Source organism: Thamnophis sirtalis, unplaced genomic scaffold (genome assembly GCF_051295495.1).
Source record: "Thamnophis sirtalis isolate CommonGarterSnake01/CBP01778 unplaced genomic scaffold, rThaSir2_p1.2 scaffold_11, whole genome shotgun sequence".
Taxonomy (NCBI): domain Eukaryota; kingdom Metazoa; phylum Chordata; class Lepidosauria; order Squamata; family Natricidae; genus Thamnophis; species Thamnophis sirtalis.
Window position 1 is genome coordinate 18,612,556 of NW_028261391.1, and position 13,372 is coordinate 18,625,927.

A 13,372-nucleotide genomic window follows, 5' to 3' on the forward strand; every position below is an offset into this window, starting at 1 on the left:
GATTGGACTGCCATTTGTCAGAAACGGAGTTGGGTCTCCTGCTTGAGCGGGGGTGGGGGGGTGGGGTTGGACTAGATGACCTATAAGATCCCTTCCAACTCTGTTTATCGGCTAATATAAACCTCTTCAGAGTAAGGCGATACATTGCCCAACTGAAATTTTAAAAAGAGGGCAGATTAATGAGGACAGCAGAGGTTTCAGACCAATGAATGAAGGATTTCGATGATGAAAAAGATGAACTAGCTCACTTTTTCTTGTCTTTCGGCATATCTGAACTTTTTTCTTCAGTTTTGATTTATGATTCAGTCCTTGTGAATTTATACAATGAAGTTGTAATATTTTTAAATAATCAAATATCTTCCTCACAATTCCTATACTTTTCATCCCAAAAGATATTTAAGTAATATTGAAACCTCCTTACTTTGTCTCACATCTGCCCAAACATAATCAATCCATTCATTTTGATAATTAATGAATTAACATTCTCCCCAAATTAATGTCATCACTTCCCAAAATATATAAATATTTCTAAGCAGGTTAGCAATAACAATAGCAGTTCGACTTATATACCGCTTCATAGGGCTTTCAGCCCTCTCTAAGCGGTTTACAGAGTCAGCATATCGCCCCCACAGTCTGGGTCCTCATTTCACCCACCTCGGAAGGATGGAAGGCTGAGTCAACCTTGAGCCGGTGAGATTAGAACCGCTGAACTGCAGATAACAGTCAGCTGAAGTGGCTGCAGGAGAGCACTCTAACCACTGCGCCACCTCGGCTCTCGGAAGTTGCTCATTTGCTTTCTTTTTATTTGAATCAGAACTAAATTGAGTTTGGTATTGAAGGTACATTCCAAATGACCTAATCCATGATGAAAGGCTGGTTACCCAGAGAGTGTCTTAAGTAAATAAATATTGATTTATGCCTCTGTAAGTTGGAATAGCATTGCAAGATGATGATGGAATTTTGGGTCCAGTTGAGAGCTTTGCTGCAACTAATCTTCAGAAAATAAAGTAATTTCTCAGCCCCTCCCCCCCCACAGATGTTTCTTGAATGAAAATATCATTGTTTCCCTCTAAGGTAAATTGGAATCTTTTTGCAGATTTATGTCCAATGATTTAAGAAATCTGTTGCTTTAAGATTATTTAGGATTCTTTGGTGCCCATAAACTACATAAAACTGACAAGAGGAACTTTACTTTGCCAAAGTAAAAACCAGTTATATGAAGATTTACAGTGCCGTGTACAAGTTTTGCAAATAGAAAATAAAAAAAAGTCTGGGAAATAGGTTTCTAAAGCTTAATTTCTTATTGTGATAGCTTCTCCCGGTGTGAGAATGCTGCATATTTCACTGCTGGTAGAAAGCTGCAGTATTAAAATGAAGACTAAAAGCCACATAACACCCATCTAGCAAGCTTCACTTGCAGTAAAAAATGGCTCATGATGGGGAAAAAAAATTACTGTATTTAGAAAGTTAAACCAAATGTCCGTTTCTATTTTACTATTCTCAAAAAGAACATGTAAGTTAGGAATGTCCAAAGTTGGGAACTTTAAGACTTGTGGACTTCAACTCCACAAGTCTTAAGGTTCCCAAGTTTGGACACCCCTGATGTAAGGGAAGACTTCAAGATTAAGGCTTTAATCTTATAAATATTTGCACAAAATAGAATACGGTACATTCATGTTCTCTCTCTCTCTCTCTCTCTCTCTCTCTCTCTCTCTCCCTCCCTCCCTCTCCCTCTCCCTCTCCCTCCCCACACATGCGCACTGGGTGGCTGTTCTTCTGGTTTCTGGCACATGAATCTGTGGGTGTGCACACCCTCAATTTTTTTGAGCAACAGATCCAGTAGAAGAATAGTGATCTCCCCCACCTTCCTCCCTCTCTCCCTCTCACCCTCCGTACCTCCCTCTCCCCCCTTTCTCTCTTTCTCTCTCTCTCTCTCTCCCTCTCCCTCTCCCTCTCCCTCCCTCCCTCCCTCCCTCCCTCTCCCTCCCTCCCAATTACTTTATCAGTCTACACAGTAATTGTCCTCCAAGATTGTTTGAGAGATACACAAAACAGAGATCCATGCAGCCCATGATCTCTTGGGCTACTCAAATAATCTATTTTTTATGCATGTATTTGAGCCAAGCCTCATAGTATGAGATTAGACCCATCTTCTTTACACTTCCTTATCTTCCTATTTTAGGTGGAGCCAACCTGGTCTCTTGTGGAGGTGCTGGTTGGGTCCGGTTTTGGAATACAGGAAGAAGCAAGCTACTAGCAGAATTTGAAGCTCACAGTGGAGTAGGGTCTATTATTATGACAACTGAAAAACGAAACCAGTACCTCATCACAGCCGATCTAGTTGGATGGCTAAAAATATGGGACATAGAGGTAAGAGGAAGGATTTCTGCATTGATTTGATGGAGGTAAAGCAAGCAAACACATATACATAATGTTCCTTATGTGGAACATATAGTTTTAAGATCAATTCTACAGATTATAATACAATTTGCCAAGATTTTTTTTAAAAATATCTTAATGGGATATACATTTCTATTTGTTTCAGTTCTTGATCATGGCATTTGACCAAAATTCCACTACTAGTCATTACAACAAGCTTCATGTCAGCCCTGAAGCCATTTTGGGAGCATCTTCAGGGTTGCCACAGCCAAGCTGTGAGGGGGGAGATAGAGATAGCTGAGGGGGATGTATAGCCAAGATACCATTCTTTCCCATGGGAGTCAAAGATGCTACACCAGGTGTTGGAAAGGTGTGGACCAAAGCCTGCTAAAGCTGAGACTGTGACCTGAGTGGGCCATGTGATGGACTTGTCACCTGGAGGCAAGAACCTGGGTTTTGATTTGGGTGGGGAAAATCTCCGGGCCTTTCAGAGTCGGGCTTTCACCAGCCATGCCAATATGACATTCCTAATAAATTCATACTTTGGGGAAACTCTAGGCCTCAGAGTTTTGATTGCTTTGGGTCTGTTACTCAGAACCCTGACACTTCCCTTATCTGGCACAGTCCAGCATTGGTACCATTTCTGGAAGGAAGACCTGATTCAGATAAGCTGTGCATGTTTTCATACTTTGCAAATATGTACCCATCCTTAAAGATATTTTAATCTTAGACCTGTGCTACCCAATTCCTGTTTACCCATTAGTTTACTGCAGGGGTGGGTTCCTGCCAGTTCTAACCTCTTCTATAGAAGAGGTTCCACAAATCTACAGTGCCACTTAGAACCGGTTCCAGCTTCCTCCCCCCGCCTGTCTGCACATCATCAAGATGAAGAGCGAGAGGAGGAATTCTGGAAGTTGAAGTCCACAAGTCTTAAAGCTGTCAAGTTTGAACACCCCTGGGGTTTTTTTCTAAAGGGTTAGGGGTGCAAGGGTCTTGTAACTTGACAGCTTTAAGACTTGCATGCTTCAAATGCCAGAGTTTCTGAGCCAACATTTTGGTTGCTAACCAAGAGCGTTGTTAAGTGAGTTTCACCACATTTTATAAGTTGGCCATGCCCACCAGGTCACATGGCTGGCAAGCCACTCCCACCAGGTCACATGGCTGGCAAGCCACTCCCACCAGGTCACATGGCTGGCAAGCCACTCCCACAAAGCAGGCCACACCTAGGTTCTAAAAAAATTTGAAACCCACCGCTGGTTTACTGATTAATCTACAAGCTGAAATTATGTGCCATATTAAATCATATCCCATGGTTTCGAAACCAATATATCTGGGAGTCACATACCATACTAAGATAAAACCAGGCCAAGCATTTACAACATAACATGACATGAATCCTATTTGGGCATTATACTTATGATCAGGTCCAAAAGGTGAGCAAGCCCACAACAAATATCTCGCACACTATATAGCCTCTCTCTTTACACTTATACACACATCACACATGCCTCCCTTCCGTGCATATCTCTACCGTACAACTGTGTATTTTGCATGTCAAATCATAACTATGAAGACAAATTGATGTATACAGTTGTATGCACAAAGGCATATTTCTACTTTATGTGAATGCTAAGTTATATACTTTTTATTGAGTTTGAAATGTAGTTGTTAAAATTGTTGTTGGGGATAGAATAAGAGAAAGAAGCAGAATTAGATTCAAGGTTTTGTTTTTTTACCAAAGCAATAAAAATGGGGTATACATTCATGGGGAAAGTATTTCTGAGTAATTATGAATTATGGAACCTCCTTGTTCTGCAGAAGTTGACTATTAAATAACCAGAAATGGTTTCCAAGTAGAAACAAAGCAAAGAGGCAAAAGAAATGTCTTAGTTTGGGGTTTCTTAGATTCACCTGGACACTAATGGAAAAGGATGCTGAACCAAACACCCGTTCTGATCCTATTGATTTATTCTCATGCTCTTTTGCATACAGCATAGCTGATAGCATAGATCTTTCCATTCAGTTGCTGCTCTTCCAGGAGTTCAGTGATCAATCATGTTTGCCAATCGCCATAGCTACAATACAGGCTACTCTATTCATACATAAGCTGTTAGGATATCGGACCGTGTAATAGCAGTAGCAATAGCAGTAGACTTATATACCGCTTCATAGGGCTTTCAGCCCTCTCTAAGCGGTTTACAGAGAGTCAGCATATTGCCCCCAACAATCTGGGTCCTCATTTTACCCACCTCGGAAGGATGGAAGGCTGAGTCAACCCTGAGCCGGTGGGATTTGAACCGCTGAACTGCTGATCTAGCAGTAGCCTGCAGTGCTGCATTTAACCACTGCGCCACCTTGGCTCTTAATTATTTAAATCAATATAAGGACTATGTGAATCCCACTTTGGTATATCTGAAGACTGCCAAAATGAACAGCATATATTTATGTAGTCTTACCATTTCCATATATTGCCCACATGTTACATGAACCTTCTTAGCCTATTTTAAATTGACAATACGGTTAAAAATTAAACCTAAAGCTATAGATATACTTATGTTTCCTCTATTTCTCCCCCCCCACCCTACTTGCTTTCCATCAGGACTACTGCCTTGCTCTTGGGGAAAACATTGTAACACAACCACCCGCTCTATTAAGATCATTTCAGGCACATGAAGATTGCATCACTTGCCTGGAGTCTTGTTGGCAAAACAACTGTCTTTTTATTGTGACTTCTTCAATGGACCGTAGCATTGTTCTCATGGACATTTCTGGCATTCTGATTGGGATATTCGGACAGGTAGAAATGTGAACATTTACCATTCTTTCTCAGCATTGCATGAATTATTTTTATTTCATTTATACATTTAGAAAATTTATATAGATGCCTACTCACTCATAGCAGCTCTAGGTGGCTTACAAGCAATAAAAACGCACTGTGGAGACAACATACAGTCCAATACCATATTTTTCGGAGTATAAGATGTACCTTTTTCCCCTCAAAAAAGAGGCTGAAAATCTGGGTGCATCTTATATACTGAATACAGCATTTTTGCCTCCCAAAACCCCTCCCCCTTCACCAAAATGGCCTTGCATATCTTGTAGGAAGTTTTTAGAGAGCTCCTGGGGGCTGGGGAGGGCAGAAAGTTTACCCCACCCAGCCCCCAGAGCACTCTATAAGTTTCCTAAAGGCTATCCATGCCCTTTCCCCCCGAAAAACAAACCATTTTTTGCTCATCCCCCCCCCCCCCCCCGAGCACTCTGCAAGCTCCCTAAAGGCTATTCATGCCTTTTGTGGGGGAGGATGGGCCTGTTTTGGGGAGATTTGCAGAGTGCAAAACCTTTTTTTTAAAAAAAAATCCTCTTCAAAACCTTGCTGCGTCTTATACTCTGGTGAGTCTTATACACTGAAAAATATGGTAAGTCATTATTATCATTTAAGTATAAGATGTTGCCCAGAACTGTGATGAAAGCATTCTGTAGGAGAATATATATCCCTCTGTCGCTCACTGGGGAAAGGAAAGAAAGAGAGAGGTACAAAGCTATACATTTGTATATTCTCGCTGTCAGAAGCCCATGTTTCTGGACTGGGGAATGAGGCATCTTCTGAACTATTCCTGAGGGGGAGAATGAGCTCTGAGAAGAGTTGTGTTTGATCCCAGCTGACTTAGCGTTTGAAAAAAAAATGTATAAATGCACTTGGTTCCACTAGTCCTATAATTATTAGCATCTACTTTATAGTTTCATTTTTTTATATTTTGTCTGGTCCCAAAGGTGCTTTTTCAAAAGGCAACTGGGCTTTCTTGTTCTTCTTTGAAGACAGTACGGGAGCATAAATGGATTTCCAGAAAAATTGCAGACTACGGGAACCATTTACACTTCAGTTTGAGAGATAGGCAGCATAGACTGATTCCCAACAGCCTGTGTTTGTCTTCAAAAGTGAAGGGAGACAGGGCAGGAAACATCCTGCAGAAATCCCAGTTCTATAACAGAGTCCTTTCAGAAGTTCTAAGAAGGCTCCACATCCAATTTGCACGACTCGGGTGACCCTGAAGACACAGACCAGCATCCAAGTAGCCTCCACAGCTCTCTAAAAGAATGCAAATGACTAGCTGTCTGCAAGGAGTATATAAATCCTTCCATTCCCTGCCATCCAGTCTGAGCGGAAGAAGTTTCTTGGATGAGAAGTGAAATGTCTTCAAAGAAAAAAACAAGAAAGTCCAGTTGCCTCTTGAAAAAGCATCTTTGGGACAACCATGACTGATAATCTCCATAGTTATATTTTATCTGTGCTTGATTCATTACATTTATATATCCCACTTGCATTTTGAATATCTCAAGGAGGCAGATCTAATGCTTCCTCCTTCTATTTCCCCCACAACATAAACCTTGTGGGGTGGATTAGCCTGTGACAGAATACCTGGCCCACAGTCACCCAGCTAGCTTTCATATCTAAGGGAGGACTAGAACTCACAAGCTCCCACTTTTTTATACTAATATCAAAGCTACCTTGAGCATAAAGCAAATCAGTAAAACAAATGTACATAAATAATCTACAATGCCCCTGCTCTCTCCTCTTTTTCTTCTTCCTCCTCCTCCTTACCTGTGGTGTCTGTGTGTGTGTGTGTGTGTGTGTGACATACGTACCACTATATATATAGTGATAAGACTCCAGGATTTGGTATGTATCCTTTTTAAATAAGCTGAAGGTGACACTTGACATTTCAAGGAGCTAAAAGCTTTTCTTGGAACTCAGATAACTCAAAAAATAATTGGATGAGCAGTAATTTGTCTAAAAAAAAGTGATGGACCTATGAAGATACCATATTCTGAAGGTGAGATGAAGGCTGATTTACATTCTTGACCTTATCTTTAATAACTTTCATTGTTTGATAACCTGTCTTTAGACCATTAAAGACCAGCCAAATGTTGAGATGAGGAGCTTACACTTGCTGATTTAGATCCATTTGGATCAGTTTTATTACTGAATTGTTTCAAATTCCCTTGCTTGGAAAACTTAATAGCTGGCCTATTTTAGCACTTCCTCCAATGAAACAGGAGATAAAATGTATCACTGACAAATTGGAGATAAAGGTTATTCATAACATTCCCTTGAAATGTCCCAAAGCGGAGCATGTGTTAAAAGCATCTTTATTCTACCAGCTGCATTTGGTCCAGAAGGAAGGAGAAATGGAAATTTCATAGGAATTGGGGTGCAATACAACAAGCAATGCAGTGCACAGTGTGGTATCTACTGCATCATCTTCATCCACCACAGGTGAAATAATTGATTGTAGAGCATCCATAGTGGATCTGTGCAAGAAGTCAGGAAGGAGGATAGCGTTCAAAAAGTACTACAAGTTTATTTCATGCTGCTTATATACAATATATATGCTTATATTCTAACGGTCAAGGTAGATTGGCACCAGCTAAGAGTCAATTGACTTCAAAGGGGGCTAGATGTAAGTCTCTCACAGGGGCATAAAAACTCTAAACTGATGATGTGTTTGACCCTGCCCTTGCCTTTTACCACTCCACCTCCAGTTCAGGATCTGTCCATATTTCAGACATGGGCTAAGAAGTTTAAAATATCAAAAAATGGAAGTAAAATTAAAATGAAAAAAATAATAATCCCCAAATACCTCAGTCTTGTGACTTCTGACCACACAGTGCATTCTGAATATAAACAGACCCCCTTCACTTTTGTCAATTTTGTTTATGCTGCAGCCTGGTTCTCCGTTGTTGAAATTCATGTTTTCTTCATTCACCCCATAATGACAAAGTGAAAACGGAATTTTAGGAACGCCTGTAAATTTAACATTTTAAGTTCTGTTAGCTGATAAGAAGAAGGAGGAGGAGGAAGAGGAGGAGGAGGAGGAGGAGAAGGAGGAAGAGAAGAAGAAGAAGAAGAAGAAGAAGAAGAAGAAGAAGAAGAAGAAGAAGAAGAAGAAGAAGAAGAAGAAGAAGAAGAAGAAGAAGAAGAAGCTTGTCTTATGAATGCTAACAAGATTGGAACAAGGGCAGAATATCTGGTTGAAACATCCCGCAGTGAGTTTGGAAATGTAATCCAACTTTGGTGCAGGATTGACCCTATAGAAGCCATGATTTAACTGAGTGATACAGGAGGGTTCTGCAATGCAATTCCTAAGTCTCAGCTTGTAGAATCAGGCATTTAATCCTGATTAAACTAGGTGTTTAAGGTTATTTCCCCTCTTGGCTGCCTTCAAGTTGTTATGAATTCTTGGTGATGACCCAAGTCCATGCAGTTTTCTTGACAGCATTTTTTGAAATGGTTTGCCATTGCCTTCTTCTTCCTAGGGCTAAGAAAGAAGGACTACCTCAAAGTAACCCAATAGTTTTATCCCTAAAGGAGGCGTAGAATTCATGTTTTCCCACTTTCTAGCATAGAAAGTGTGTTTATATCCACAGCAACAAAAACTGGTTTTCAGTTATAAACTAGCTTCCCCTAAACTAACTTTGATTAACTAACTCAACTATTTTAATCTAAACTTTTTGCCTGAGGATTAATCCCTTGCAGCATCCATGCCTGAGACACTACCACTTTTGCTTTCAATGCCTATTTTAGCAGTCATATGAAACTAAAAATAAGCATTTTTGTAGTATCAATCCTAGTTGCACCATCATACAGCTATTTTTTGCATCCTGAGGGGGAATAAGCATTTAAAAAGTAAGAAGTGGGGAGGGAACCAGAAAGAGAAAAATATTTCTGAAAGAGAGAGAGGAAGAGGGGGAGCAGCAGCTGTCAAAAAAGTCAACACAGTTCTAGACTGCATAAACAGAGGGATAGAATCAAGATCATGTGAAGTGTTAATACCACTTTATAATGCCTTGGTTAGGCCACACTTAGAATACTGCATTCAGTTTTGGTTGCCACAATGTAAAAAAGATGTTGAGACTCTAGAAAGAGTGCAGAGAAGAGCAACAAAAATAATTAAGGTACCGGAGGCTAAAACATATGAAGAACGGTTGCAGAAACTGGGTATGTCTAGTTTAATGAAAAGAGGAACTAGGAGAGACATGATAGCAGTGTTCCAATATCTCAGGGGCTGCCACAAAGAGGAGGGTGTCAAGCTATTCTCCAAAGCATCTGAGGGTAGAAGAAGATGCAATGGGTGGAAAGGAGAGAAGCAACTTAGAACTAAGAAGAAATTTCCTGGCAGTTAGAACAATTACTCAGTGGAACAACTTGCCTCAGATGTTGTGAATGCTCCAACTGTGGAGTTTTTAAGAAGACGTTGGATAACCATTTGTCTGTTGTGGTGTAGGGTTTCTTGCCTAAGCAGGCGCTTGGACTAGAAGACCTCCAAGGTCCCTTCCAATTCTGTTATTCTATTCTATAACAGAGTAAGTTACAGTGGAGAACTCTATGATCCGGGCAGAGGTGGGTTCCTATCAGTTCGCACCTATTCAGTGGAACCGGTTTGTCAAATCTACCGAACTGGTTAAAAGAGGTTCCACCAGTGGACCTGGAAAGCAGGCCACACCTACAGAAGAGGTTCCACATTTTTTTGAAACCCACCACTGGTCCTTGGATATGATTATTCTACACTATCATGCTCATATTTATAAAACTCAGTGCCTCTGTGAAAGGTAAGGATGACTACTGCATTTGTGGTGCAATCAGAACATTGCGTGTGTTGAAGTTGTTTTAATGCAAACCAAAGATGCCTTTTAAAAAAGAAGTTTACATCATATTCTTATGCATGCCAGTGCTGTGTGTGAGGTAATTTAAGGTGGTTCTGACAAGTGTCGTCGGTATCTTCATATCTGGTCACATGGGCGGCAAGCCACTCCCATCCGGTCACATGGGCAGAAAGCCACTCCCACAAAGGAGGCCACACCCACAGAGTAGGTTTGAACAATTTTTGAAACCCACAACTGGATCCGGGGAAGAGAAAGATGAAATATTTGGGGGAAAAAGAATGTCAGAAAGTATTAATAGTAGCATCTGTTTAACTGTGGCTTCATCATCATTTTGCTTTGGCCACATCATTCACTGTCAACCTTGAAAAGATTGATCCTATGGCAACAAGGCCTCCAAACATTGCCCGCTCCACCTTTAAAAAATGGCTTTATATCCTTTTCTTAACATTTTGGGGCTTATCCCCTAAATTCTTTCTTCATCTTTCCTGTATTTACTGAAAGTACTAAAGGCTCACCTTGTCCTTTAGATTTGACATTTTTCTCCTTAAAAGATAACACGTAAGAACAAAAAATCTCTTGTTATAGAAGACCTTCAAAAGATTATCAAGGAGGGGGGTCAATATAAGATCTTTAGAAAGATAATACCACAGGATAGATGCTAGGTTTCCTTTCTTTCCATGTTAAGACTCCAAAGGAGAAAATGAAAGAGTGAGCCAGGGCTACCTTCTAAAGCTCAGAGATGATATCTTTCTCATATATCCTTTATCCTATGATCTGTTTTCAGGAGGAGCACTGGAGAATTGGAAATCATGTGCCATCCTTGTCCAAAGGAGAAAATGATACCCAAAAAGAAACAGAGAAAAATGTCATAAAGAACAACCCTGTACAATTGGTTGAAGACAATGCTCCCCCTACTACGTTGGAACAAATTCAACCTATTCCAGGGGATCAAGATGACTGTACATTCATGTATGTAATGTATCTGGAAGCTGATGTAAAATGACATATTTTTGAGAGACTAAGCCATTAAGAGAGAGTCAAAGTGTTCCATTATCAGGAGCTTTTTTTCTCAGGAAACTGAGAAACTGCAGACCAGTTCAAAGTCAGTTGCCATGATGCATTCCATCTTACTTAGACGTTTCTATTCCAGTTGCTTGGTTTGTGTTCTGGAAGACTTGGGCTTTTAACTACTATAGTCTTTGCTAGTTGGTTTTGTACAGGCTAATGGGAATTCTCTGAAGAAAGGCTAGACCTATGATGGCGAACCTATGGCACGTGTGCTAGAAGTGACATGCAGAGCCATCTCTCCAGGCACGCGAGCTATCACCAGTTGGTCTTCTGGGTTTCGGTACACCAGCCAGCTGGTCTTCCGGTTTCTAGTGTGCATGCACATGCAAAGACTGGCTGACTGGTGCAAATGAGTACACCGGAAAGCGGAAGATCATCTTCCCAGTGCACACATGCGCACTGGGTGGCTGTTCTTCTGGGTTTCTGGCACATGAATGTGTGGGTGTGCACACCCTCAATTTTTTTGAACAAGCAGATCCAGTAGAAGAATAGTGATCTCCCCCACCTTCCTCCTTCTCTCCCTCTCACCCTCCGTCCCTCCCTCTCCCCCCCTCTCTCTTTGTCTCTCTCTCTCTCAGAACATAGAATAACAGAATTGGAAAGGACCTTAGAAGTCTTCTAGTCTAACCCCTGTTTGAGAAGGCGACCCTATACCAGGGGTGAAATTCAGCAGGTTCTGACGGGTTCTGGAGAACTGGTTGCAGAAATTTTGAGTGGTTTGCAAATATCACCTCTGGCTGGCCCCAGAATGGGATGGGAATGGAGATTTTGAAATATACGTCCCCTGCCATGCCCACCAAGACACACTCATAGAACGTTAAAAAAAATTGAATTTCACCACTGCCCTATACCATTTTGGACAAATGGTTGTCCAATCTCTTTCTGAAAACTCCAATGATGGAGCACCCACAACTTCAGAAGGCAAGCTATTTCATTGGTTGATGGCTCTCACCGTTGGGAAATTTCTCCTTGGTTCCAGGTTACTTCTCACCTTAGTTTCTACCTATTGTTTCTTGTCTTACCTTCTGGTGCTTTGGCAATAGTTTGACCTTTTTGTCTTTCTCTTTCTTTCCCATTTTTTTTTCTTTTAGCCCAAATGACAACATGAACTTTTGGTCTTTTTCTTTTTTAAAAAAATCTGTCCTCAAAAGAGATATCCACAGAATAGAAAGTAGTTAGTACTTGTTTCCCCAACAGTCATGTGAGTAAAAAAGAAGCAGGGAAATCCATCAATTAGTTAACCACTGTCTGGATCTAATACCTGAAAGCTACTGAGGGCAAAGGAGGAGGGCTTCAATAATAGATTAAACTCCAGATATAAGCATCAAACTGCCTGAAGAGGTTTCTCTGCCCAGTACCTTTTTTTTTGTCTTTTGCAAAATTGATGAAAATAGTAGATAGGGTATATTCTTTCAAGGTTATTAACTGTTCATTTAGATTCCTTCCAAGATTTCACTAAAATAAATTCCTGAAATATTCCCTGCTACCTTTCTAAGGGCAAAGATAGGAAGGGGTAGAAAAGAGCACAGCATCCCTCAAGAGATTTAAAAAATAGCCTATAGTTATGCTGAACCAATTCAAAAAAATATCCTACTCTGCTACTACAGATCTACATATATGTACTCTTAGGTTCACCGACAAATGCCCCCCCCCAACAAATGCGCGCTGACAAAACCGCCGCAACAAAACGGCGAAGTCGAAAGCGCACCTACTAAAGCGTGTTGACAAATGCACGCTGACAAAAGCACGCCATCGAAAACAACGCGAAAACCACGGTAACAACGTTAACAACCCTAACCCTAACCCTAACCCTTATCCTAACCCTAACCCTAACCCTAACCCTAACCCTAACCCTAACCCTAACCCTAACCCTTATCCTAACCCTAACCCTAACCCTAACCCTAACCCTAACCTAAAAACCCTAATCGCGCTTTTATGGGCGCACTTTAATAGGCATGCTTTCGACTTCGCCATTTTGTTGCGGCGGTTTTGTCGGCGCGCATTTGTCGGGTCATGGTACTCTTATTCTAGTCTTCTCTGCTCTACCTTACTGTAATCCGTTGCTAGAGATTGACAAATCCATCACCCTTTGGTACCTTAACCTTCTAGGTTGTTAGAATTTCTGGTCTTCAAGATTATTTTTTCAATGATGTATCTTATCATCTTCCTTTAATGACCCCATAATTCCTTGTGGGGTGGAGTCTGGGCAACTGAATGGAGCTAGCAGAGTGTTTACCTGCCGGATGCCCTTCCTGATGCCAAT

The 13,372-nt window shown here is 40.9% G+C and overlaps 1 protein-coding gene across 1 annotated transcript in view; it reads left to right on the forward strand.

Moving 5' to 3' along the window:
- Positions 1–13,372, forward strand: part of WDR49 (WD repeat domain 49) — a 148,998-nt gene that overhangs the window by 106,169 nt on the left and 29,457 nt on the right. Inside the window, exons 14-16 of the mRNA XM_087725297.1 lie at positions 2,183–2,370; positions 4,979–5,176; positions 10,826–11,010. Of these exons, the coding sequence (XP_087581423.1) occupies positions 2,183–2,370; positions 4,979–5,176; positions 10,826–11,010 (571 nt within the window). The remainder of the gene's footprint in view (positions 1–2,182; positions 2,371–4,978; positions 5,177–10,825; positions 11,011–13,372) is intronic.